This window comes from Phyllobates terribilis, unplaced genomic scaffold (genome assembly GCF_046119375.1).
Source record: "Phyllobates terribilis strain yellow unplaced genomic scaffold, ASM4611937v1 Scaffold_12__6_contigs__length_324123572, whole genome shotgun sequence".
NCBI lineage: Eukaryota > Metazoa > Chordata > Amphibia > Anura > Dendrobatidae > Phyllobates > Phyllobates terribilis.
In genome coordinates this window covers 320,810,588-320,834,153 of record NW_027362772.1, presented here as the reverse complement: position 1 = coordinate 320,834,153, position 23,566 = coordinate 320,810,588, and the positions used below count along the sequence as shown (strand labels likewise).

The 23,566-nt window shown below is 51.6% G+C and overlaps 1 protein-coding gene across 2 annotated transcripts in view; it reads left to right on the top strand.

Annotated features, from left to right (window-relative positions):
• IGSF9B (immunoglobulin superfamily member 9B) overlaps positions 1–23,091 on the top strand; it is a 235,460-nt gene extending 212,369 nt beyond the window's left edge. Inside the window, exons 17-20 of one of the 2 annotated variants that reach the window (XM_073657479.1) lie at positions 4,163–4,208; positions 5,554–7,041; positions 8,638–8,680; positions 22,987–23,091. In XM_073657479.1, the coding sequence (XP_073513580.1) occupies positions 4,163–4,208; positions 5,554–7,041; positions 8,638–8,680 (1,577 nt within the window). In that variant the 3' untranslated portion in view covers positions 22,987–23,091. Of the gene's footprint in view, positions 1–3,573; positions 3,713–4,162; positions 4,209–5,553; positions 7,042–8,637; positions 8,681–22,986 lie in introns of those variants that run through there. The other variant, XM_073657480.1, reaches the window with a different exon arrangement.
• The last annotated feature ends 475 nt before the right edge of the window (positions 23,092–23,566 follow it).

The following is a 23,566-nucleotide window of genomic DNA, read 5'->3' as shown; positions in this document are numbered from 1 at the left end:
CAGCACACTATGGAGCACGATATGCAGTACACTATGGAGCAGACTATGCAGCACTTTATGGAGCAGACTATGCAGCACACTATGGAGCACGTTATGGAGCAGACTATGCAGCACACTATGGAGCAGACTATGCAGCACATTATGGAGCAGACTATGCAGCACACTATGGAGCAGACTATGCAGCACACTATGGAGCAGACTATGCAGCACTTTATGGAGCAGACTATGCAGCACACTATGCAGCACTTTATGGAGCAGACTATGCAGCACACTATGCAGTACACTATGGAGCAGACTATGCAGCACTTTATGGAGCAGACTATGCAGCACACTATGGAGCACGTTATGGAGCAGACTATGCAGCACACTATGGAGCACGTTATGGAGCAGACTATGCAGCACACTATGGAGCACGTTATGGAGCAGACTATGCAGCACGATATGCACTGTTCCCACTATTTAAATTTAATTCATTTAATCTGTTCTCCAAAGATCTATAGATGAAATGTCCTTTCTAGTAAATGGCTGTGGGAAAGAAAAAACATTGTAATCATATAGACAGTAATAAATTATATAAACTTAAAAATAATCTGTGAAGACCCGAGGTCTTCTGTGGGCGTAATACCACTCAGACAGCACAGGGTGAGGGTAGAACAGCGAGGCAATACTTTACTGACCCACAAAGCGGTCAATAAACATATAGGACAGTCCCAGCTAATACCCAAGATGGTGCAACATTACACAGTCTCACCCTTCCTTCTCCGCCTGCCTGGGATAGAACAGCTGCGACTCTGGAGACTTCCAGGACCAACTACCTCAACCAGTGGATCTCCGCTTCTGGTGGGCCCCCACAGAGAGAAGGTAGCGGCAAGCTTAGGAAGCTAGCAGTCCATCGAGGTACAAGGCCAGGAGACCCGAGGGTCCCACCCTGGCCTCTCCAAGAGTTTCCATGGGGCCAGATGACCAGCTGGTCCCAATCTGGCTTCTCCGAATGTCTCCATGAGTTCCAGGTGACCGAAGGGTCCCACGTGGCAACCCCAAACAACATATCCATGGGGCCAGGTGACTTCATCGTCCCAACCTGGTTTCCCCAAATGTATCCATGGGGTCTCTCATGGTCAGTGGAGCAGATGTGTATCTTTCCAGTCAGAGACATATACCCTTAGGCCGGAATCATGTAGAATACAAGTCTGTGTCTCTGGATGGAGCCGCCATGCAATCCATCTACTGTCCTGAAGGATGTCTCTCAATTCTCCTTGTAAAGTGTTTCTGATTTCTCCTTGATTCATGCAGCACTACAGACATCCCTGTTTATATTTACATCTGTGTAAGGTCTTCAGTCACAGGTCAAGGGTCAGGGATGAAGGTGGAAGGGGCTCATGACTCATTGTTTGAGCATTTAATCAACTTGCATAGTTTGTATCCATCCTGCTCTTTAAATTCACATCGAGCTGGCTTAGTACAAACATCATTGTTTCCAAACGAAGAGTAGTAGTCGTAGTCGTCTTGGCTTAACAAATCTTATCGTCTGGCTGATTAAGATTATAAACTGTGTTTTCACACAAGCTAAAACAAATCCAGCTACAGGAAAGATGCAAAGTGTCTCATTTACTTCATCTGGGACCTTAGCACCTAAAGCAACAATCCACAGAGTTTGCTTTTGAGCAGGTAGTTTTGCAATGTTTCCACCCCAGATGCCAGTGCCACGTGCCATGAAGGAGCTGGGGTTACAGTCATGACATATTTCACAATGGCGTGGGATGGTTTCAGTAAGGTCCTGGCCGCACCAATGTACCTCCATGCTCCCTTACCCTAACTCTTAATTCCCTAGGTAAGTCCCGCATATATTTGCGTAGTATATTACATACAGAGGGTACGGAAAGTATTCAGACCCCTTTACATTTTTCACTCTTTGTTTCATTGCAGCCATTTGGTAAATTCTAAAATGTTAATTTTTTTTTCTCATTAAAGTCCACTCTGCACCCCATCTTGACTGGAAAAAAACAGAAATGTAGAAATTTTTGCAAATTTATTAAAAAAGAAAAACTGAAATATCCCATGGTCATAAGTATTCAGACCCTTTGCTCAGACCCTCATATTTAAGTCACATGCTGTCCATTTCCTTGTGATCCTCCTTGAGATGGTTCTACTCCTTCATTGGAGTCCAGCTGTGTGTAATTAAACTGATAGGATTTAATTTGGAAAGGCGCACACCCGTCTATATAAGACCTCACAGCTCACAGTGCATGTCAGACCAAATGAGAATCATGAGCTCAAAGGAACTGCCCAAGGAGCTCAGAGACAGAATTGTGGCAAGGCACATATCTGGCCAATTTACAAAAGAATTTCTTCCTAGACCTGGCCATCCAGCCAAACTGAGCAATCGTGGGAGAAGAGCCTTGGTGAGAGTGGCACGACGGAAGCCACTCCTCAGTGCAAGACATATGAAAGCTCGCATAGACACATGAAGGACTCCCAGACTATGAGAAATCCGATTCTCTCGTCTGATGAGAAGATGATAGAACTTTTTGGTGATAATTCTAAGCGGTATGTGTGGAGAAAACCAGGCACTGCTCATCACCTGCCCAATACAATCCCAACAGTGAAGCATGGTGGTGGCAGCATCATGCTATGGGGGTGTTTTTCAGCTGCAGGGACAGGACAACTGGTTGCAATTGAAGGAAACATGAATGCGGCCAAGTACAGAGATATCCTGGATGAAAACCTCTTCCAGAGTGATCTGGACCTCAGACTTGGCGGAAGGTTCACCTTCCAACAAGACAATGACCCTAAGCACACAGCTAAAATAACAAAGGACTGGCTTCAGAACAACTCTGTGACAATTCTTGACTGGCCCGGCCAGAGCCCTGACCTAAACCCAATTGAACATCTCTGGAGAGACCTGAAAATGGCTGTCCACCAACGTTCACCATCCAACCTGACGGAACTGGAGAGGATCTGCAAGGAAGAATGGCCGAGGATCCCCAAATCCAGGGGTGAAAAACTTGTTGCATCATTCCCAAGAAGACTCATGGTTGTACTAGCTCAAAAGGGGGCTTCTACTCAATACTGAGCAAAGGGTCTGAATACTTATGACCATTTGATATTTCAGTTTTTCTTGTTTTAAAAAATTGCAAAAATTTCTACATTTCTGTTTTTTTTCAGTCAAGATGGGGTGCAGAGTGGACTGTAAGGAGAAAAAAATGAACTTTTTAGAATTTACCAAATGGCTGCAATGAAAGAAAGAGTGAAAAATGTAAAGGGGTCTGAATACTTTCCGTACCCACTGTAGATATTACTACAGGATATATGGTGATCGATCAAAAGTAGCAATGTGAGAGACATTGGTGCAGGCGAGACAGTGGCCACAAGAAAACGTCCATAACTTGGACTTCTGGGTCCAGTAGGATGAAGTGGTCGTGGTATATAGTGACTCTTGGCAAGTTCGTCTTTAAGATTATTTCAACGTTTTGGTGTCGTCAGTGGATCATCCTATGGTGTGCCATTAAGGGAGGGTTTATGCATAACATAGACCTGATAATCTGCCATTCCTGATTGATTTTTCCCATCAAGGTTCTGACGTTTACCCGGATGACGTAAGAGCTGATTACGTGGAGTCCTTTTGGCCATTCTTTATCCCGGCTTAATACCTCTGACTATAACCTCTTTCCTCAAATCTGGATCTTAGATCTGTAGCTTGCATTTCAAATTTTGCATCAGGTGAGCTGATCCGTCTTATCCTGAGGACCTGACCTCCTGGGAAACATTATGGGCAGATGTAGCATGCAACAAAGAATGAGCTGATGATGTTTGGAGGAGATAGCATGCATAAGGTCCTGTTACACCTCCCTGAGGTCTTATAAAGCCATGAGGATGATTACAGGTTGTGTCGGCCAACATCCCTGCTTTCTCCAGACAGCTTGACAAAGCCACCATTTTGGTTTTAAAGTTAAATCCTGAATGTTTCATCAAGCTGCGATCAAGGATGTGTCCGATATCTGCTGTGCTCTGGTCATGGCAAGTGCTTGCCGGTGTATAGAAGATGTCCTGGGAAGGGAAAGTGTTTTAATTGATTTTTAGAATAGGGCTGAGATTGGTGAGATGATGGCTAATATAGATGTAGATGGTGGTTAATATATAACTTGTTCTTCTATCTGTGCAGATCCACCGCTCTCCATCACCCACTGCCGGAAAAGCATGGAGTCTCCGTAAGTAAACGCTCACTGGCTGAATTCAGGGAGGTAACGGGCCGGGCCGGCTCTCCGGCTCTCCTGCTCTCCTGATCTCCTGATCTGTTCTTCTAAGGCTGGCACTACACTACAGATTTTGGTTGTCCAAAAAGGCAGATTTAGACCAGTTTCTGCAACATTTTTAAATAACGCCAAATCAAAGGCAGATTTTCCTAGAATAACTGTTCTGCCACATTACGATGATGACAGCATCTCGTCTGAGACATCAATTCACGTAAGTCACAGACCCATCAATAGCATTCAATAACCCGAATATAAGGCCAGCTTAATCTCCATCAGACGCCGAGGCCAGGACTGAGTCATGAGACCAGTAGCGTTAGTGTAAGGCCAGGGTCAGATGCGAGAGCTAATGACACTCTGCTCCTGCCCTGCTGCAAGCGTGACCCAAGTGTCAGTGCTCTGCGCTCCTATCACGTGAGAGAATACCGGAACTGCTGCGGAGGAGACGGAAAAAGTCATTTCTCCATCCCCTCCATTTCTGGCGTCCTCTGCGCTCCTGTCCTATCACATGAGAGAATACCGGAACAGCTGCGGAGGAGATGGAAAAAGTCATTTCTCCATCCCCTCCATTTCTGGCGTCCTCTGCGCTCCTGTCCTATCACATGAGAGAATACCGGAACAGCTGCGGAGGAGACGGAAAAAGTCATTTCTCCATCCCCTCCATTTCTGGTTCCTCTGCGCTCCTGTCCTATCACATGAGAGAATACCGGAACAGCTGCGGAGGAGACGGAAAAAGTCATTTCTCCATCCCCTCCATTTCTGGCGTCCTCTGCGCTCCTGTCCTATCACATGAGAGAATACCGGAACAGCTGCGGAGGAGACGGAAAAAGTCATTTCTCCATCCCCTCCATTTCTGGCGTCCGCGGTAATTGCACTGCACCGTGATGACATCTGAGTGCAGTTTGATGTTAGATTTGTATGGGTGCGAATGAGCTTAGTCTTGCGATGTTATACGGTAGTGTGACTCAGGCCTAAGAAGAAGAGTAGCGTCCTTCCTCTGTGGTCGCTCTGATCACTTTTCCTTACTTGTGGGTTGAGACTTCTCCGTGGACGTTTATTTTTGCCACCAGTTAATGTTCTAGAGTCCACTTGACATATATAAGACTCTGCCCGGAGCCCCGGGTGTCTCCAACAGGAGATGCCCATCCCAGACTGAGGGCTTTTGTTGACCATGATGGAAAGGTGTTGGACAGTTTTAGGAGAAATCAGTAATCTGTGAACACTGCTTCTCGATTGAACTGCTGTATTTTCTTCCAGGTCAATCTATAATATCCATACGAGGTACCTTCTTTTTTTTGTTTAGGTTATCTTCTGGAAAGGTCAGTCCAGAGAGTGTTCGAACACTTCGTGCTCCATCAGAGTCTTCAGAGGATCAGGGTCTTCCACCAAAAAGGCCCCTGAGTCCAGGACGAGAAAAGGAGCTGTCATTGTACAAGAAGACTAAACGTGCCATGACCAGCAAGAAGTATAGTGTCAGTCAGGCAGAAGCAGAAGTGACTACTCCCATTGAGTTAATCAGCAGGGGTCCAGATGGTCGTTTTGTTACAGGGGGCCCTGACCAGGAGCCAGCTCTGCGTAGTCGAAGAATTCAAGGGTTCCCATTTGCAGAAGAAACAGATATGTACCCAGAGTTCCGACAGTCGGATGAGGAGAATGACGAGCCATCAGGTCTAAAGTCCCAGCTTACCCCATTATCATCTAGTCAAGACTCTCCGCTTCAGCCTCCTGCCTACAGCCCACGTTTTCAACATCAGTCTCCAGAAGGAAGGCAGCAGGCCTCGGGTCAGTCAAGACCTGGTGGCTACCATCATAGCCACTTGTATGGCTATTTGAGCAGTAGTCCTCGGGACTCGGATCCACCTCCACCTTTTTATATGCCAGAAGTCAGCCCTCTAAGTTCTGTTATGTCCTCTCCACCTTTGCTTCCTGAAGGCTCTTTTCCACCAATACCAGAAGAGAATGGGGAGAACAGCTCCACCAGTACTTTGCCTCTTACACACACCCCAACGGGGGGGCGCTCGCCAGATCAGTGGGGTGGGCCAGACTTCCCTTTTGGTGGATTAGAAGCTCCTTCATCTCCTTCCATGTTTGTCCAGCATCGGTATGAAGCTGGTGAGATGAGGCGTCCTCTACCTCCACCTCCTCCAGCCCCATTTCCCCGGGGGCGTCCACCTCCCAACTCACTACAGGTCCCATCTTATGCAGCCATCTTACCTCTGGAACCACATTCAGGCTGGGCAGGAAGGTTACCAAGTCGTCCACATCCTCCTCACCCAACTTCGTGGCAGGATGCAGCTATGCAACTGGCTGCGCAAGGCCAGCTTCGGCATACTAGCCAAGGGATGGGGATCCCAGTGCTTCCATACCCAGACATCCCTGAACCGGGGCCTTTTGGGATGGATGCTCGATGGTTTGAAAGTCGGTCACGTCCACAGATGAGCCCCAGACAACATCGGAGACTGGAGCCAAGCTTACATCAAGTGGTGCTACAGCCTTCACGCCTTTCGCCACTGACCCAAAGTCCCCTAAGCTCCAGACATGGATCCCCTGAGCTCAGTGCCAGAGCCAGACCTCGCCCAGGTTTGCTTCTCCCACCTCCAGACTGCTCTAGCATTGCCCTGCAGCCTCCAAGCTTTTTGCACCAATCTCCTCCGTCTTCTGGGTCGCCAGCAAAAAGCAGTCAGGAGAGTCCTAGCTACCGCCCTGGTCCACCGGACTCGTCCCCTCACGCAGAAGGACGCAGGAGGGAAGATCGGATACACGCGGAGACGGCGGTGCTGTGCACTGCAGGGTGAGTGTGATGTTGGATGAGGGACAGACTGGCTGCTCGAGGGTGGGGGTGTGGACGTTTTCAGTGACCGCCATTTACTTTTCTAGGTTGATCCTGTCTCAGCATTGTCCTCAATCTCCTTTTACATGTACGGTTTTTTAAAGGGGAACTAAGTGAATTGAATATTAATATTCTAAAAAACATTGCCACCTACTGAAAGCTGTGCCGGGGCCAGACACCCGAGGGTTCATACCTCACAAAAGGATCTGCCCACCATGTTCATCAGGTTTGTGCTGTAGGATTGCTTGTTGATGGATAGGATTTCCAGCCCAACCATGGAGCAATGGAGCTTGGTCTCTGTTCGCAGTCCCCATGCTGGTGTCGTACAGGGTGACCCGTGTCAGAGCACATTGAGAGGATATCTCGTGAGTGGTTATTAATGGCCGTCTTGACACTGCTCAGATTACCTGCCAATACAAGGCAAAGTGCAATCCAGACATCAGTAATACATTGTGCACATTAAATAAAGTGTATTTGTGCTTTCTGGGTCTCCGTTCCTTCCATGGGCGTACCACCGCCAATTACAGACTTGTTGGCAGACGTCTACAGGATCCTGTCCTGGAAATCGTGTCTGCTTCCAAACCCATAAGGCATAATCAAACAGTGATCTTGTGAAATGGGGAAGATCTGAAGGCCTGAGAAACGAAAGATGAGGATGTAGCCGGAATGGAGGAGCAAACCCTTCTGTAGAGATTGTGCCCTACAGCAGAAGACCAGGAAGGCATTCTACTTTATCCTAAAACTAGCAGAATCACTTGCATAGTAAAGAGTCCAGGTAACCAGTGTCACAAGTTTTTGAGCCCATAGGAGGAATAGCTCCATAATGTTGCTGTGTGCGCGTCAGCTGGCCCGGTCCCTTTCTGCTGCCCCGTTCCGTCCTGCGGCCCCGGTCCCTTTCTGCTGCCCCGTTCTGTCCTGCGGCCCCGGTCCCTTTCTGCTGCCCCTTTCCGTCCTGCGGCCCCGGTCCCTTTCTGCGGCCCCGGTCCCTTTCTGCGGCCCCGTTCCATCCTGCGGCCCTGGTCCCTTTCTGCTGCCCCGTTCCATCCTGCGGCCCCAGTCCCGTTCTGCTGCCCCGTTCCATCCTGCTGCTCCGATCCCTTTCTGCGGCCCCGGTCCCTTTCTGCGGCCCCGGTCCCTTTCTGCGGCCCCTTTCCATCCTGCGGCCCCGATCCCTTTCTGCGGCCCCGGTCCATCCTGCGGCCCCGGTCCCTTTCTGCGGCCCCGTTCCGTCCTGCGGCCCCGGTCCCTTTCTGCGGCCCCGTTCCGTCCTGCGGCCCTGATCCGCAGCGGTTTGGTCCATCCTCCAGTGTCTCAGTATAGTGGCAATGTCTTTTAGTAATGTCTTCTGTGTTGTGTATGGCTTTACAATGACGGGCTGGGTTATTGTCACACCATGATGTTTTTATGTGTAATTACGATGCTCTTCCCACCTGCAGGAGTGTCGGAGCCCCTCTAATAGTCTCAGGTTTTGCTATGATTCCCCAGTGCAGCCCCCCACCCCGCTCTCTTTCCCGAGTGCTCCCCTCAATAACTGTGTCTGTTTTTGATTGATCTCAGCTATCTGAGCAGTGTTGATGTCATGAACTCCTCCATCCAATAGGTAAGGGTGATCCATGTCCGAAGGGGGAAGAGGGAGGAGAGGGGTGGGTTCCTGGAGGGTGGGAGAACATTGGGGGTCCTTTGTATCTGTTTTTATGACCATGGCCTACTTTAAAGGGGAACAGTGCACAATGCTCAGAGTAAGACCACAAATTCACACGATACGGATTCATGATATTGTGTCATAAGATTCTGGAGACCTAAATCTGTGCTGTCCTCGTCATCCATACGAGCTCCAACCTTGTGCTTCCTCTCAAAACCCCTGACAAAGCTCCAGACGGTGCAGTCGCCCCACCGCCATCCCGCTGTGACATCAGAGAGGAGCACGGTATGCTGCTAACCACACGATGATGTCATCATGGCGGGCACAGTCCTATCTACCGTCACCCGCATTACAGCGCATATGGATTGCCGGCGGTTTGGATTAAGGTCAAGCTTTTTACCAAGACTCAAGCTTCACGCTCGACTTCCAGGCCAGTAAAGAAAAGGGAAATTCCTCCATGGCTTCACCTGGTGACGCCACATCAGTGTCTGCTATAAGGCTGAATTCTGTGTGATGGCTCAGTAGGTATGAATGATTGCCAGAAAACCCGAGGGACATCATATGGGACCCGCAGAGGAAGAAACCTCCTCATTGTGGAAAGGCCACATGCTGAGATGTCCACAGCCTAAAGATGGAGTAAGGATGGCTGATAATGCAATTCTTCATCTGTCATAGATAGCATCTCCATCTCCCGGTGCGTCTAGGACAGGTCCTGAACTGCTCCTCACAACCAGACTCAGCCGCCATTATTCTCATGTCAAAGCCCTTCTACCCGATGACACCACTCAATAGGAGCTTGCTATGGGGGACACATGAGGGTACACCCCAGCTATCGTCTACGGGGGACACATGAGGATCAACTCCATCTAATGGTCTACTGGGGACACACAAGGGTAAACTCCAGCTATCAGGCTATGAGGGACACATGAGGGTAGACCCCAGCTATCAGGCTATGGGGGACACATGAGGGTAGACCCCCAGCTATCAGGCTATGAGGGACACATGAGGGTAGACCCCAGCTATCGGGCTATGGGGGACACATGAGGGTAGACCCCCAGCTATCAGGCTATGAGGGACACATGAGGGTAGACTCCAGCTATCAGGCTATGAGGGACACATGAGGGTAGACCCCAGCTATCGGGCTATGAGGGACACAGGAGGGTAGACCCCAGCTATCAGGCTATGGGGGACACATGAGGGTAGACCCCCAGCTATCAGGCTATGAGGGACACATGAGGGTAGACCCCCAGCTATCAGGCTATGAGGGACACATGAGGGTAGACCCCCAGCTATCAGGCTATGAGGGACACAGGAGGGTAGACCCCAGCTATCAGGCTATGGGGGACACATGAGGGTAGACCCCCAGCTATCAGGCTATGAGGGACACATGAGGGTAGACCCCAGCTATCAGGCTATGGGGGACACATGAGGGTAGACCCCAGCTATCGGGCTATGGGGGACACATGAGGGTAGACCCCCAGCTATCAGGTTATGGGGAACACATGAGGGTAGACTCCAGCTATCAGGCTATGGGGGACACATGAGGGTAGACTCCAGCTATCAGGCTATGGGGGACACATGAGGGTAGACTCCAGCTATCAGGCTATGAGGGACACATGAGGGTAGACCCCAGCTATCAGGCTATGGGGAACACATGAGGGTAAACCCCAGCTATCAGGTTATGGGGAACACATGAGGGTAGACCCCAGCTATCAGGTTATGGGGAACACATGAGGGTAGACTCCAGCTATCAGGCTATGGGGGACACATGAGGGTAGACTCCAGCTATCAGGCTATGGGGGACACATGAGGGTAGACTCCAGCTATCAGGCTATGAGGGACACATGAGGGTAGACCCCAGCTATCAGGCTATGGGGAACACATGAGGGTAAACCCCAGCTATCAGGTTATGGGGGACACATGAGGGTAGACCCCAGCTATCAGGCTATGGGGGACACATGAGGGTAGACTCCAGCTATCAGGCTATGGGGGACACATGAGGGTAGACTCCAGCTATCAGGTTATGGGGAACACATGAGGGTAGACTCCAGCTATCAGGTTATGGGGAACACATGAGGGTAGACTCCAGCTATCAGGCTATGGGGGACACATGAGGGTAGACCCCCAGCTATCAGGTTATGGGGAACACATGAGGGTAGACTCCAGCTATCAGGTTATGGGGAACACATGAGGGTAGACTCCAGCTATCAGGCTATGGGGGACACATGAGGGTAGACCCCCAGCTATCAGGTTATGGGAAACACATGAGGGTAGACTCCAGCTATCAGGCTATGGGGGACACATGAGGGTAGACCCCAGCTATCAGGCTATGAGGGACACATGAGGGTAAACTCCAGCTATCAGTCTGTGGGGGACACATGAGGGTAGACCCCAGCTATCAGGTTATGGGGAACACATGAGGGTAAACTCCAGCTATCAGTCTGTGGGGGACACAGGAGGGTAGACTCCAGCTAATGGTCTACTGGGGACACACAAGGGTAGACCCCAGCTATCAGGCTATGGGGGACACATGAGGGTAGACCCCAGCTATCAGGTTATGGGGAACACATGAGGGTAGACTCCAGCTATCAGGCTATGGGGGACACATGAGGGTAGACCCCCAGCTATCAGGTTATGGGAAACACATGAGGGTAGACTCCAGCTATCAGGCTATGGGGGACACATGAGGGTAGACCCCAGCTATCAGGCTATGAGGGACACATGAGGGTAAACTCCAGCTATCAGTCTGTGGGGGACACATGAGGGTAGACCCCAGCTATCAGGTTATGGGGAACACATGAGGGTAAACTCCAGCTATCAGTCTGTGGGGGACACATGAGGATCAACTCCATCTAATGGTCTACTGGGGACACACAAGGGTAGACCCCAGCTATCAGGCTATGGGGGACACATGAGGGTAGACCCCAGCTATCAGGTTATGGGGAACACATGAGGGTAGACTCCAGCTATCAGTCTGTGGGGGACACATGAGGGTAGACTCCAGCTATCAGTCTGTGGGGGACACATGAGGGTAGACTCCAGCTATCAGTCTGTGGGGGACACATGAGGGTAGACTCCAGCTATCAGGCTAATGGGGACACATGAGGGTAGACCCCAGCTATCAGGCTATGAGGGACACATGAGGGTAGACCCCAGCTATCAGGCTATAGGGGAACACATGATGGTAGACTCCAGCTATCAGGCTATGAGGGACACATGAGGGTAGACCCCCAGCTATCAGGTTATGGGGAACACATGAGGGTAGACTCCAGCTATCAGGCTATAGGGGAACACATGATGGTAGACTCCAGCTATCAGGCTATGAGGGACACATGAGGGTAGACTCCAGCTATCAGGCTATGAGGGACACATGAGGGTAGACCCCCAGCTATCAGGCTATGAGGGACACATGAGGGTAGACCCCCAGCTATCAGGCTATGGGGGACACATGAGGGTAGACTCCAGCTATCAGGCTATGAGGGACACATGAGGGTAGACCCCCAGCTATCAGGCTATGAGGGACACATGAGAGTAGACTCCAGCTATCAGGCTATGAGGGACACATGAGGGTAGACCCCCAGCTATCAGGCTATGGGGGACACATGAGGGTAGACTCCAGCTATCAGGCTATGAGGGACACAGGAGGGTAGACTCCAGCTATCAGGCTATGAGGGACACAGGAGGGTAGACCCCCAGCTATCAGGCTATGAGGGACACATGAGGGTAGACTCCAGCTATCAGGCTATGAGGGACACATGAGGGTAGACTCCAGCTATCAGGCTATGGGGGACACATGAGGGTAGACCCCCAGCTATCAGGCTATGGGGGACACATGAGGGTAGACTCCAGCTATCAGGCTATGAGGGACACATGAGGGTAGACTCCAGCTATCAGGTTATGGGGAACACATGAGGGTAAACCCCAGCTATCAGGTTATGGGGAACACAGGGTAGAATCCAGCTATCAGGCTATGGGGGACACATGAGGGTAGACCCCCAGCTATCAGGCTATGAGGGACACATGAGGGTAGACTCCAGCTATCAGGCTATGGGGGACACATGAGGGTAAACCCCAGCTATCAGGTTATGGGGAACACATGAGGGTAAACCCCAGCTATCAGGTTATGGGGAACACAGGGTAGACTCCAGCTATCAGGCTATGAGGGACACAGGAGGGTAGACCCCCAGCTATCAGGCTATGAGGGACACATGAGGGTAGACTCCAGCTATCAGGCTATGAGGGACACATGAGGGTAGACTCCAGCTATCAGGCTATGAGGGACACATGAGGGTAGACTCCAGCTATCAGGTTATGGGGAACACATGAGGGTAGACCCCAGCTCTCAGGCTATGGGGGACACATGAGGGTAGACCCCCAGCTATCAGGTTATGGGGAACACATGAGGGTAGACCCCCAGCTATCAGGTTATGGGGAACACATGAGGGTAGACTCCAGCTATCAGGCTATGGGGGACACATGAGGGTAGACCCCAGCTATCAGGCTATAGGGGAACACATGATGGTAGACCCCAGCTATCAGGCTATGAGGGCCACATGAGGGTAGACCCCAGCTATCAGGCTATGGGGGACACATGAGGGTAGACCCCAGCTATCAGGCTATGGGGGACACATGAGGGTAGACCCCCAGCTATCAGGCTATGGGGGACACATGAGGGTAGACCCCAGCTATCAGGCTATGGGGGACACAGGAGGGTAGACCCCAGCTATCAGTCTGTGGGGAACACATCAGGGTAAACTCCAGCTATCAGTCTGTGGAGGACACATGAAGGTAAACTCCAACTATCGTCTAAGGGGGACACATGAGGATCAACTCCATCTAATGGTCTACTGGGGACACACAAGGGTAAACTCCAGCTATCAGGCTATGGGGGACACATGAGGGTAAACTCCCATCTAATCGGTATACGGGGGACACAGGAGGGTAAACCACAGCTATCAGGCTATGGGAGACACATGAGGGTAGACCACAGCTATCAGGTTATGGGGGACACAGGAGGGTAGACCACAGCTATCAGGTTATGGGGGACACAGGAGGGTACACCACAGCTATCAGGTTATGAGGGACACATGAGGGTGGACCCCAGCTATCAGGTTATAGGGGACACATGAGGGTAGACTCCAGCTATCAGTCTATGGGGGACACATGAGGGTAGACCCCCAGCTATCAGGCTACGGGGGACACATGAGGGTAGACTTCAGCTATCAGTCTGTGGGGGACACATGAGGGTAGACTCCAGCTATCAGGCTATGGGGGACACATGAGGGTAGAATCCAGCTATCAGTCTGTGGGGGACACATGAGGGTAGACCCCAGCTATCAGGCTATGAGGGACACATGAGGGTAGACCCCAGCTATCAGGCTATGAGGGACACAGGAGGGTAGACCCCCAGCTATCAGGCTATGGGGGACACATGAGGGTAAACTCCAGCTATCAGGCTAATGGGGACACATGAGGGTAGACCCCAGCTATCAGTCTGTGGGGTACACATTAGGGTAGACCCCAGCTATCAGTCTGTGGGGGACACATGAGGGTAAGACCCCAGCTATCAGGCTATGGGGGACACATGAGGGTAGAATCCAGCTATCAGTCTGTGGGGGACACATGAGGGTAAACTCCAGCTATCAGGCTATGAGGGACACATGAGGGTAGACCCCCAGCTATCAGGCTATGGGGGACACATGAGGGTAGACCCCAGCTATCAGTCTGTGGGGGACACATGAGGGTAGACCCCAGCTATCAGTCTGTGGGGGACACATGAGGGTAAACTCCAGCTATCAGGCTAATGGGGACACATGAGGGTAGACCCCAGCTATCAGTCTGTGGGGGACACATGAGGGTAGACCCCAGCTATCAGTCTGTGGGGGACACATGAGGGTAGACCCCAGCTATCAGGCTATGGGGGACACATGAGGGTAAGACCCCAGCTATCAGGCTATGGGGGACACATGAGGGTAGACTCCAGCTATCAGTCTGTGGGGGACACATGAGGGTAGACTCCAGCTATCAGTCTGTGGGGGACACATGAGGGTAAGACCCCAGCTATCAGGCTATGGGGGACACATGAGGGTAGACCCCAGCTATCAGTCTGTGGGGGACACATGAGGGTAGACCCCAGCTATCAGGCTATGGGGGACACATGAGGGTAAGACCCCAGCTATCAGGCTATGGGGGACACATGAGGGTAGACCCCAGCTATCAGTCTGTGGGGGACACATGAGGGTAGACTCCAGCTATCAGGCTAATGGGGACACATGAGGGTAGACCCCAGCTATTAGTCTGTGGGGGACACATGAGGGTAGACCCCAGCTATCAGTCTGTGGGGGACACATGAAGGTAGACTCCAGCTATCAGTCTGTGGGGGACACATGAAGGTAGACTCCAGCTATCAGTCTGCCGGGGGACATGAGTATGAACCCAGCTATATGCAGTCAGTTTATGGGGGACACGTGGGTAGACCCCAGCTATCTGTGAGGGACACATAAGGGTGGACCCCAGCTATCAGTCTGTGAGGGACAGATGAAGATGGACCCCCAGCTGCCAGTTTATGGGGGACATATGAAGATGAATGCCAGCTATCAGTCTACGAGAGATATGTGAGGGTAAACCCCAGCTATATGCAGGGGACACGAGTGTGGACTCCAGCTATCAGGCTATGGGGGACACATGAGGATGGACCCGAGCTATCAATCTGTGGGGGACATATGTGTGTGGACCCCAGCTATCAGTCTATGGTGGACACTGGAGGGTACAGCCCAGCTATCAATCAATGGGGAGCACGGGATGGGTGGACCGCAGCTATCAATTTGTGGGGGACACATGAGGATGGACTCCAGCTATCAGTCTATGGGGGGCACATGAGGGTGGACCCCAGCTATCAGTCTGTGGGGGACATACAGTACAGACCAAAAGTTTGGACACACCTTTTCCATTTAAAAATTTTTCTGTATTTTCATAACTATGAAAATTGTACATTCACACTGAAGGCATCAAAACTATGAATTACCACATGTGGAATTATATACTTAACAAAAAAGTGTGAAACAACTGAAAATATGTCTTATATTCTAGGTTCTTCAAAGTAGCCACCTTTTGCTTTGATGACTGCTTTGCACACTCTTGGCATTCTCTTGATGAGCTTCAAGAGGTAGTCACCGGAAATGGTCTTCCAACAATCTTGAAGGAGTTCCCAGAGATGCTTAGCACTTGTTGGCCCTTTTGCCTTCACTCTGCGGTCCAGCTCACCCCAAACCATCTTGATTGGGTTCAGGTCTGGTGACTGTGGAGGCCAGGTCATCTGGCGTAGCCCCCCATCACTCTCCTTCTTGGTCAAATAGCCCTTACACAGCCTGGAGGTGTGTTTGGGGTCATTGTCCTGTTGAAAATAAATGATCGTCCAACTTAACGCAAACCGATTGGAATAGCATGCCGCTGCAAGATGCTGTGGTAGCCATGCTTGTTCAGTATGCCTTCAATTTTGAACAAATCCCCAACAGTGTCACCAGCAAAGCCCCCCCCCCACACCATCACACCTCCTCCTCCATGCTTCACGGTGGGAACCAGGCATGTAGAGTCCATCCGTTCACCTTTTCTGCGTCGCACAAAGACACGGTGGTTGGAACCAAAGGGACTCATCAGACCAAAGCACAGATTTCCACTGGTCTAATGTCCATTCCTTGTGTTCTTTAGCCCAAACAAGTCTCTTCTGCTTGTTGCCTGTCCTTAGCAGTGGTTTCCTAGCAGCTATTTTACCATGAAGGTCTGCTGCACAAAGTCTCCTCTTAACAGTTGTTGTAGAGATGTGTCTGCTGCTAGAACTCTGTGTGGCATTGACCTGGTCTCTAATCTGAGCTGCTGTTAACCTGCGATTTCTGAGGCTGGTGACTCGGATAAACTTATCCTCAGAAGCAGAGGTGACTCTTGGTCTTCCTTTCCTGGGGCGGTCCTCATGTGAGCCAGTTTCTTTGTAGCTCTTGATGGTTTTTGCAACTGCACTTGGGGACACTTTCAAAGTTTTCCCAATTTTTCGGACTGACTGACCTTCATTTCTTAAAGTAATGATGGCCACTCGTTTTTCTTTATTTAGCTGCTTTTTTCTTGCCATAATACAAATTCTAACAGTCTATTCAGTAGGACTATCACCTGTGTATCCACCAGACTTCTGCACAAGGCAACTGATGATCCCAACCCCATTTATAAGGCAAGAAATCCCACTTATTAAACCTGACAGGGCACACCTGTGAAGTGAAGACCATTTCCGGTGACTACCTCTTGAAGCTCATCAAGAGAATGCCAAGAGTGTGCAAAGCAGTCATCAAAGCAAAAGGTGGCTACTGTGAAGAACCTAGAATATAAGACATATTTTCAGTGGTTTCACACTTTTTTGTTAAGTATATAATTCCACATGTGGTAATTCATAGTTTTGATGCCTTCAGTGTGAATGTACAATTTTCATAGTCTTGAAAATGCAGAAAAATCTTTAAATGAGAAGGTGTGTCCAAACTTTGGTCTGTACTGTATGTGTGTGGACCCCAGCTATCAGTCTATAGGGGGCACATGAGGGTGGACCCCAGCTATCAGTCTGTGGGGGCACATGAGGGTGGACCCCAGCTATCAGTCTGTGGGGTACACATGGAGATGGACTCCAGCTATCAGTCTATGGGGGGCACATGAGGGTGGACTCCAGCTATCAGTCTATGGGGGGCACATGAGGGTGGACTCCAGCTATCAGTCTGTGGGGTACACATGGAGATGGACTCCAGCTATCAGTCTATGGGGGGCACATGAGGGTGGACCCCAGCTATCAGTCTATGGGGGGCACATGAGGGTGGACCCCAGCTATCAGTCTATGGGGGCACATGAGGGTGGACCCCAGCTATCAGTCTGTGGGGTACACATGGAGTTGGACTCCAGCTATCAGTCTATGGGGGGCACATGAGGGTGGACCCCAGCTATCAGTCTATGGGGGGCACATGAGGGTGGACCCCAGCTATCAGTCTATGGGGGCACATGAGGGTGGACCCCAGCTATCAGTCTGTGGGGTACACATGGAGATGGACTCCAGCTATCAGTCTATGGGGGGCACATGAGGGTGGACCCCAGCTATCAGTCTATGGGGGCACATGAGGGTGGACCCCAGCTATCAGTCTGTGGGGTACACATGGAGTTGGACTCCAGCTATCAGTCTATGGGGGGCACATGAGGGTGGACCCCAGCTATCAGTCTATGGGGGCACATGAGGGTGGACCCCAGCTATCAGTCTGTGGGGTACACATGGAGATGGACTCCACCAGCTATCAATCTATGGGGGGCACATGAGGGTGGACCCCAGCTATCAGTCTATGGGGTACATATGGAGATGGACTCCAGCTATCAGTCTATGGGGGGGCACATGAGGGTGGACCCCAGCTATCAGTCTATGGGGGGCACATGAGGGTGGACCCCAGCTATCAGTCTATGGGGGCACATGAGGGTGGACCCCAGCTATCAGTTTGTGGGGTACACATGGAGATGGACTCCAGCTATCAGTTTATGGGGTCACATGAGGGTGGACCCCAGCTATCAATCTGTGGGGGACACATGAGGATGGACCCCAGCTATCAGTCTGTGGGGTACACATGGAGATGGACCCAGCTATCAGTCTATGGGGGGCACATGAGGGTGGACCCCAGCTATCAGTCTGTGGGGTACACATGGAGATGGACTCCAGCTATCAGTCTATGGGGGGCACATGAGGGTGGACCCCAGCTATCAGTCTGTGGGGTACACATGGAGATGGACTCCAGCTATCAGTCTATGGGGGGCACATGAGGGTGGACCCCAGCTATCAGTCTGTGGGGTGCACATGGAGATGTACTCCAGCTATCAGTCTATGGGGGGGCACATGAGGCTGGACCCCAGCTATCAGTCTATGGGGGGCACATGAGGGTGGACCCCAGCTATCAGTCTATGGGGGGCACATGAGGGTGGACCCCAGCTATCAGTCTATGGGGGCACATGAGGGTGGACCCCAGCTATCAGTCTGTGGGGTACACATGGAGATGGACTCCAGCTATCAGTCTATGGGGGGCACATGAGGGTGGACCCCAGCTATCAGTCTATGGGGGCACATGAGGGTGGACCCCAGCTATCAGTCTGTGGGGTACACATGGAGATGGACTCCAGCTATCAGTCTATGGGGGGCACATGAGGGTGGACCCCAGCTATCAGTCTATGGGGGGCACATGAGGGTGGACCCCAGCTATCAATCTGTGGGGGACACATGAGGATGGACCCCAGCTAACAGTCTGTGGGGTACACATGGAGATGGACCCAGCTATCAGTCTATGGGGGGCACATGAGGGTGGACCCCAGCTATCAGTCTGTGGGGTACACATGGAGATGGACTCCAGCTATCAGTCTATGGGGGGCACATGAGGGTGGACCCCAGCTATCAGTCTGTGGGGTACACATGGAGATGGACTCCAGCTATCAGTCTATGGGGGGCACATGAGGGTGGACCCCAGCTATCAGTCTGTGGGGTGCACATGGAAATGTACTCCAGCTATCAGTCTATGGGGGGGCACATGAGGCTGGACCCCAGCTATCAGTCTATGGGGGGCACATGAGGGTGGACCCCAGCTATCAGTCTATGGGGGGCACATGAGGGTGGACCCCAGCTATCAGTCTATGGGGGCACATGAGGGTGGACCCCAGCTATCAGTCTGTGGGGTACACATGGAGATGGACTCCAGCTATCAGTCTATGGGGGGCACATGAGGGTGGACCCCAGCTATCAGTCTATGGGGGGCACATGAGGGTGGACCCCAGCTATCAGTCTATGGGGGCACATGAGGGTGGACCCCAGCTATCAGTCTGTGGGGTACACATGGAGATGGACTCCAGCTATCAGTCTATGGGGGGCACATGAGGGTGGACCCCAGCTATCAGTCTATGGGGGGCACATGAGGGTGGACTCCAGCTATCAATCTGTGGGGGACACATGAGGATGGACCCCAGCTATCAGTCTATGGGGTACACATGGAGATGGACTCCAGCTATCAGTCTATGGGGGGCACATGAGGGTGGACCCCAGCTATCAGTCTGTGGGGTACACATGGAGATGGACTCCAGCTATCAGTCTATGGGGGCACATGGGGATGGACTCCAGCTATCAGTCTATGGGAGGCACATGAGGGTGGACCCCAGCTATCAGTCTGTGGGGTACACATGGAGATGGACTCCAGCTATCAGTCTATAGGGGGCACATGAGGGTAGACCCCAGCTATCAGTCTGTGGGGTACACATGGAGATGGACTCCAGCTATCAGTCTATGGGGGCACATTAGAGTGAAGCACACATTTCCATTTGCGGGGGGCACATGTTGATGGACGGTTGCCATCAGTCACGTTCCACAGATAGAGCAATGTATTTTGTGAGATGTTTTGGATCCAAGAAGGAAGGAGGATCCCGAGCTGCTGCCATTCCGGGGTAGAACGGGGTGTGCACCCCATAGATTTATCTTGTATTGGATACACATTTTCTATAGGATCTAAAAAGTGTTAGTGGCTATGTCCGAAAATAAATACATTTTAGGATGTGCACCTTATTTTGGTGTAAAGTTATCCAACGAAGAGAGTAGTCTGAGGTGTCAACCAGAATGGCCTGAACCCTGACATGGCACCCGTCAATGTGCTGGAAGGTGTCTCATCCTCCGCCCGTTTGGTCTAGGGCTTTGCGGTTTTCAGGTAGTGATGATTAACCTGCCGCATTGAGATTTAGTGGTTTGGTAGCTACATCCTCTACAGCTCATTGTAAAAAACAGGACTCCGTATGTGGACGGTGCTGCGCTAAGGGCTTCTTTCTGGGTGGCAGGTTCCCCTTTAAAGGAGACCAGTGCAACTCTAATGCATGATAAAGCTTTGATCTAATACTGTGACTGTAGAAACCTCCGTCTTCCTCCTTCCCTGTCATGGTGATACCCTCATGCAGTCTAGTAGTGGCTTCCACCTGCTGCCTCCTTCCCTGTCCTGGTGATACCCTCATGCAGTCTAGTAGTGGCGTCCACCTGCTGCCTCCTTCCCTGTCCTGGTGATACCCTAATGCAGTCTAATAGTGGCGTCCACCTGCTGCCTCCTTCCCTGTCCTGGTGATACCCTCATGCAGTCTAGTAGTGGCGTCCACCTGCTGCCTCCTTCCTTGCGGTTGTAGGTGCACTTTCTTCCTCTGTCTCGTCCTTCAGTAGTGAGTCCACAGTTGTCTCTTTCCTTTGGTGTCTCCTGTTTGTCCATTTTCCATTAGGACCTTTCTGACCCCAATGCTCATCGTTTCCTTCACCATATTGTAGTGGTTAAAGTGAATGTTGTGCGTCATTTCTTCATGGACATGGACTCACGTGTGGTCCCTGGTAAATGGTGTTTCATTGGAGCATGGCCTGGGGGTCCAGTGCTATCCCATCTGTCAGGATCTACATGTTTCCAGCTCTGCTTCATGTACACGTCAGCCCGTCTGCACGAGGTCTTATTCTTCACGTTCATGGTTATGAATCTCGCGGATCCCATCTTGCGGCAGCCTTTCACCCCATGAGCGCTTCTTTTGCTTTTTCTTTCTGCATGGTGACATTCTGTATCTTGTAAGCTGCAGAGACGTTTCTGACTGTCATCAGGAGCTCTGCAGCATCCAGTCCCAGAGCAGTGTGTCCCCATACAGCTGGTGGGTAGTCGAGCATGGTGACTGGAGACATGGTCTTAGCAGACGTTCATTCATCCGTTTCATCTTGACTCACAGCACTTAGAGAATCTGCCATTGCTGATCTGAGAGTTTTGTGATCTGCTGCAGCTTATTGAAGGGGTGTTATAATAATAACCAGTCCGTGCGTGAGACCACAGGTGCCCCTGCCATAGGTGCCCCCACCATGCTGCACAGATAAAACTTTCTGCTGTACATGGTAGAAAACGAGTTGTGGGGTCATATGTTCATGGTGCAAGAGGATACACCCCCCGTATGGCCTGAGGGGGTGGTCTGACAACGGTCATTATATAGCTTATATGGAGGTTATTGCTCCATGATCACCTAAAACAAAACTGTTAGAAACTGGGGCTACATGGAGACAAGTGCAGCGCCCCCAATCCTCAGCGAGTGCCCCCGATGCTCAGCGAGGGCCTTCGATGCTCAGCGAGTGCCCCCGATGCTCAGCGAGTGCCCTCGATTCTCAGCGAGTGCCCTTGATCCTCAGTGAGTGCCCTCGATCCTCAGCGAGTGCCCTTGATCCTCAGCGAGTGCCCCCGATGCTCAGCGAGTGCCCCGATGCTCAGCGAGTGCCCTTGATCCTCAGCGAGTGCCCCCAATGCTCAGCGAGTGCCCTCGATTCTCAGCAAGTGCCCTTGATCCTCAGCGAGTGCCCTTGATCCTCAGCGAGTGCCCTCGATTCTCAGCAAGTGCCCTTGATCCTCAGCGAGTGCCCTTGATCCTCAGCGAGTGCCCTTGATCCTCAGCAAGTGGCCTCGATGCTCAGCAAGTGCCCCCGATGCTCAGCGAGTGTCCCCGATGCTCAGCGAGTGCCCTCGATTCTCAGCAAGTGCCCTTGATCCTCAGCGAGTGCCCCTGATCCTCAGCGAGTGGCCTCGATGCTCAGCAAGTGCCCCCGATGCTCAGCGAGTGCCCCCGATGCTCAGCGAGTGCCCCCGATCCTCAGCGAGTGCCCCCGATGCTCAGCGAGTGCCCCCGATGCTCAGCGAGCGAGTGCCCCGACTGCATCCACCTATAAACTGCTAGAACCAAATGATTAGAGATGATAACCTGCGTCAGTCCAGACAACATGCCGCCATGGCCGATGGATGTATCTGCAGATGAAGATGGCGCCTCCGGCAGGTCTCCTTGTGCTGCTGCAGATACAGACTGCGGTGCCCCCATTACTTGTCCTGCTCCCTTACATTAAATGGCTGTCGGCTGATGAAGGCTTCTGCTGTCGCAGCCCATTTCCCCATACGCTCCTGTGTCCTCTTCCGGTTGACTCATCTGCCGGTGGCAGAACAATGCGATCAGCAGTCCCATATTGGACATTCACCATCTCTCCCGACCATCACTCGGCCGGCGCCCCATACACATTAGCACTTCCAGCTGACTTCCATCTAATGTGTATGGGGCCTGAAGGCTGAGCAGGATTTCATCACCTCCCAGCATGCTCATTGTGTGGGGCCGGGCAGATAGCGGAGGACAACGGCGGTTCCTTGCATTGTGTCCTGACCTTGGTCTCCTCTCCTCCGCAGGCTTGGGTTAGCTGCTGTACCTGAGAGGTCAGAAGTTGTGAGAGAAGATCGTGTTCTTAAGCCCAAAAAGTCCACCAAGGGCAGATTGAAGTCCCAGAAGCACTCCGGTAAGCACTCCCCCTGATGCCAGTGTGAACATGGCTCCACATCCAAGGCCGCTAAGAACCAAACTAATGATGTTCCTCAGTTATTCCTCCTGTTTCTCAGCACCAGACCACATAGGGGTAATAGACAGTGCTTGGAATGTGCGGCGTGACTGCAAGACACCCGCTCTGTACAGAGACTGTCAAACATTGCCATCAGTAGTGCAAGCTCCGAGCTGTAGCGTCAGTATGACCCCACAGGATGGCGCTGTAGGGACGGTGTGATCCCGCAGGATGGCGCTGTAGGGTCAGTGTGATCCAGCAGGATGGCACTGTAGGGTCGGTGTGATCCCGCAGGATGGCGCTGTAGGGACGGTGTGATCCCGCAGGATGGCGCTGTAGGGTCAGTGTGATCCAGCAGGATGGCACTGTAGGGTCGGTGTGATCCCGCAGGATGGCACTGTAGGGACGGTGTGATCCCGCAGGATGGCACTGTA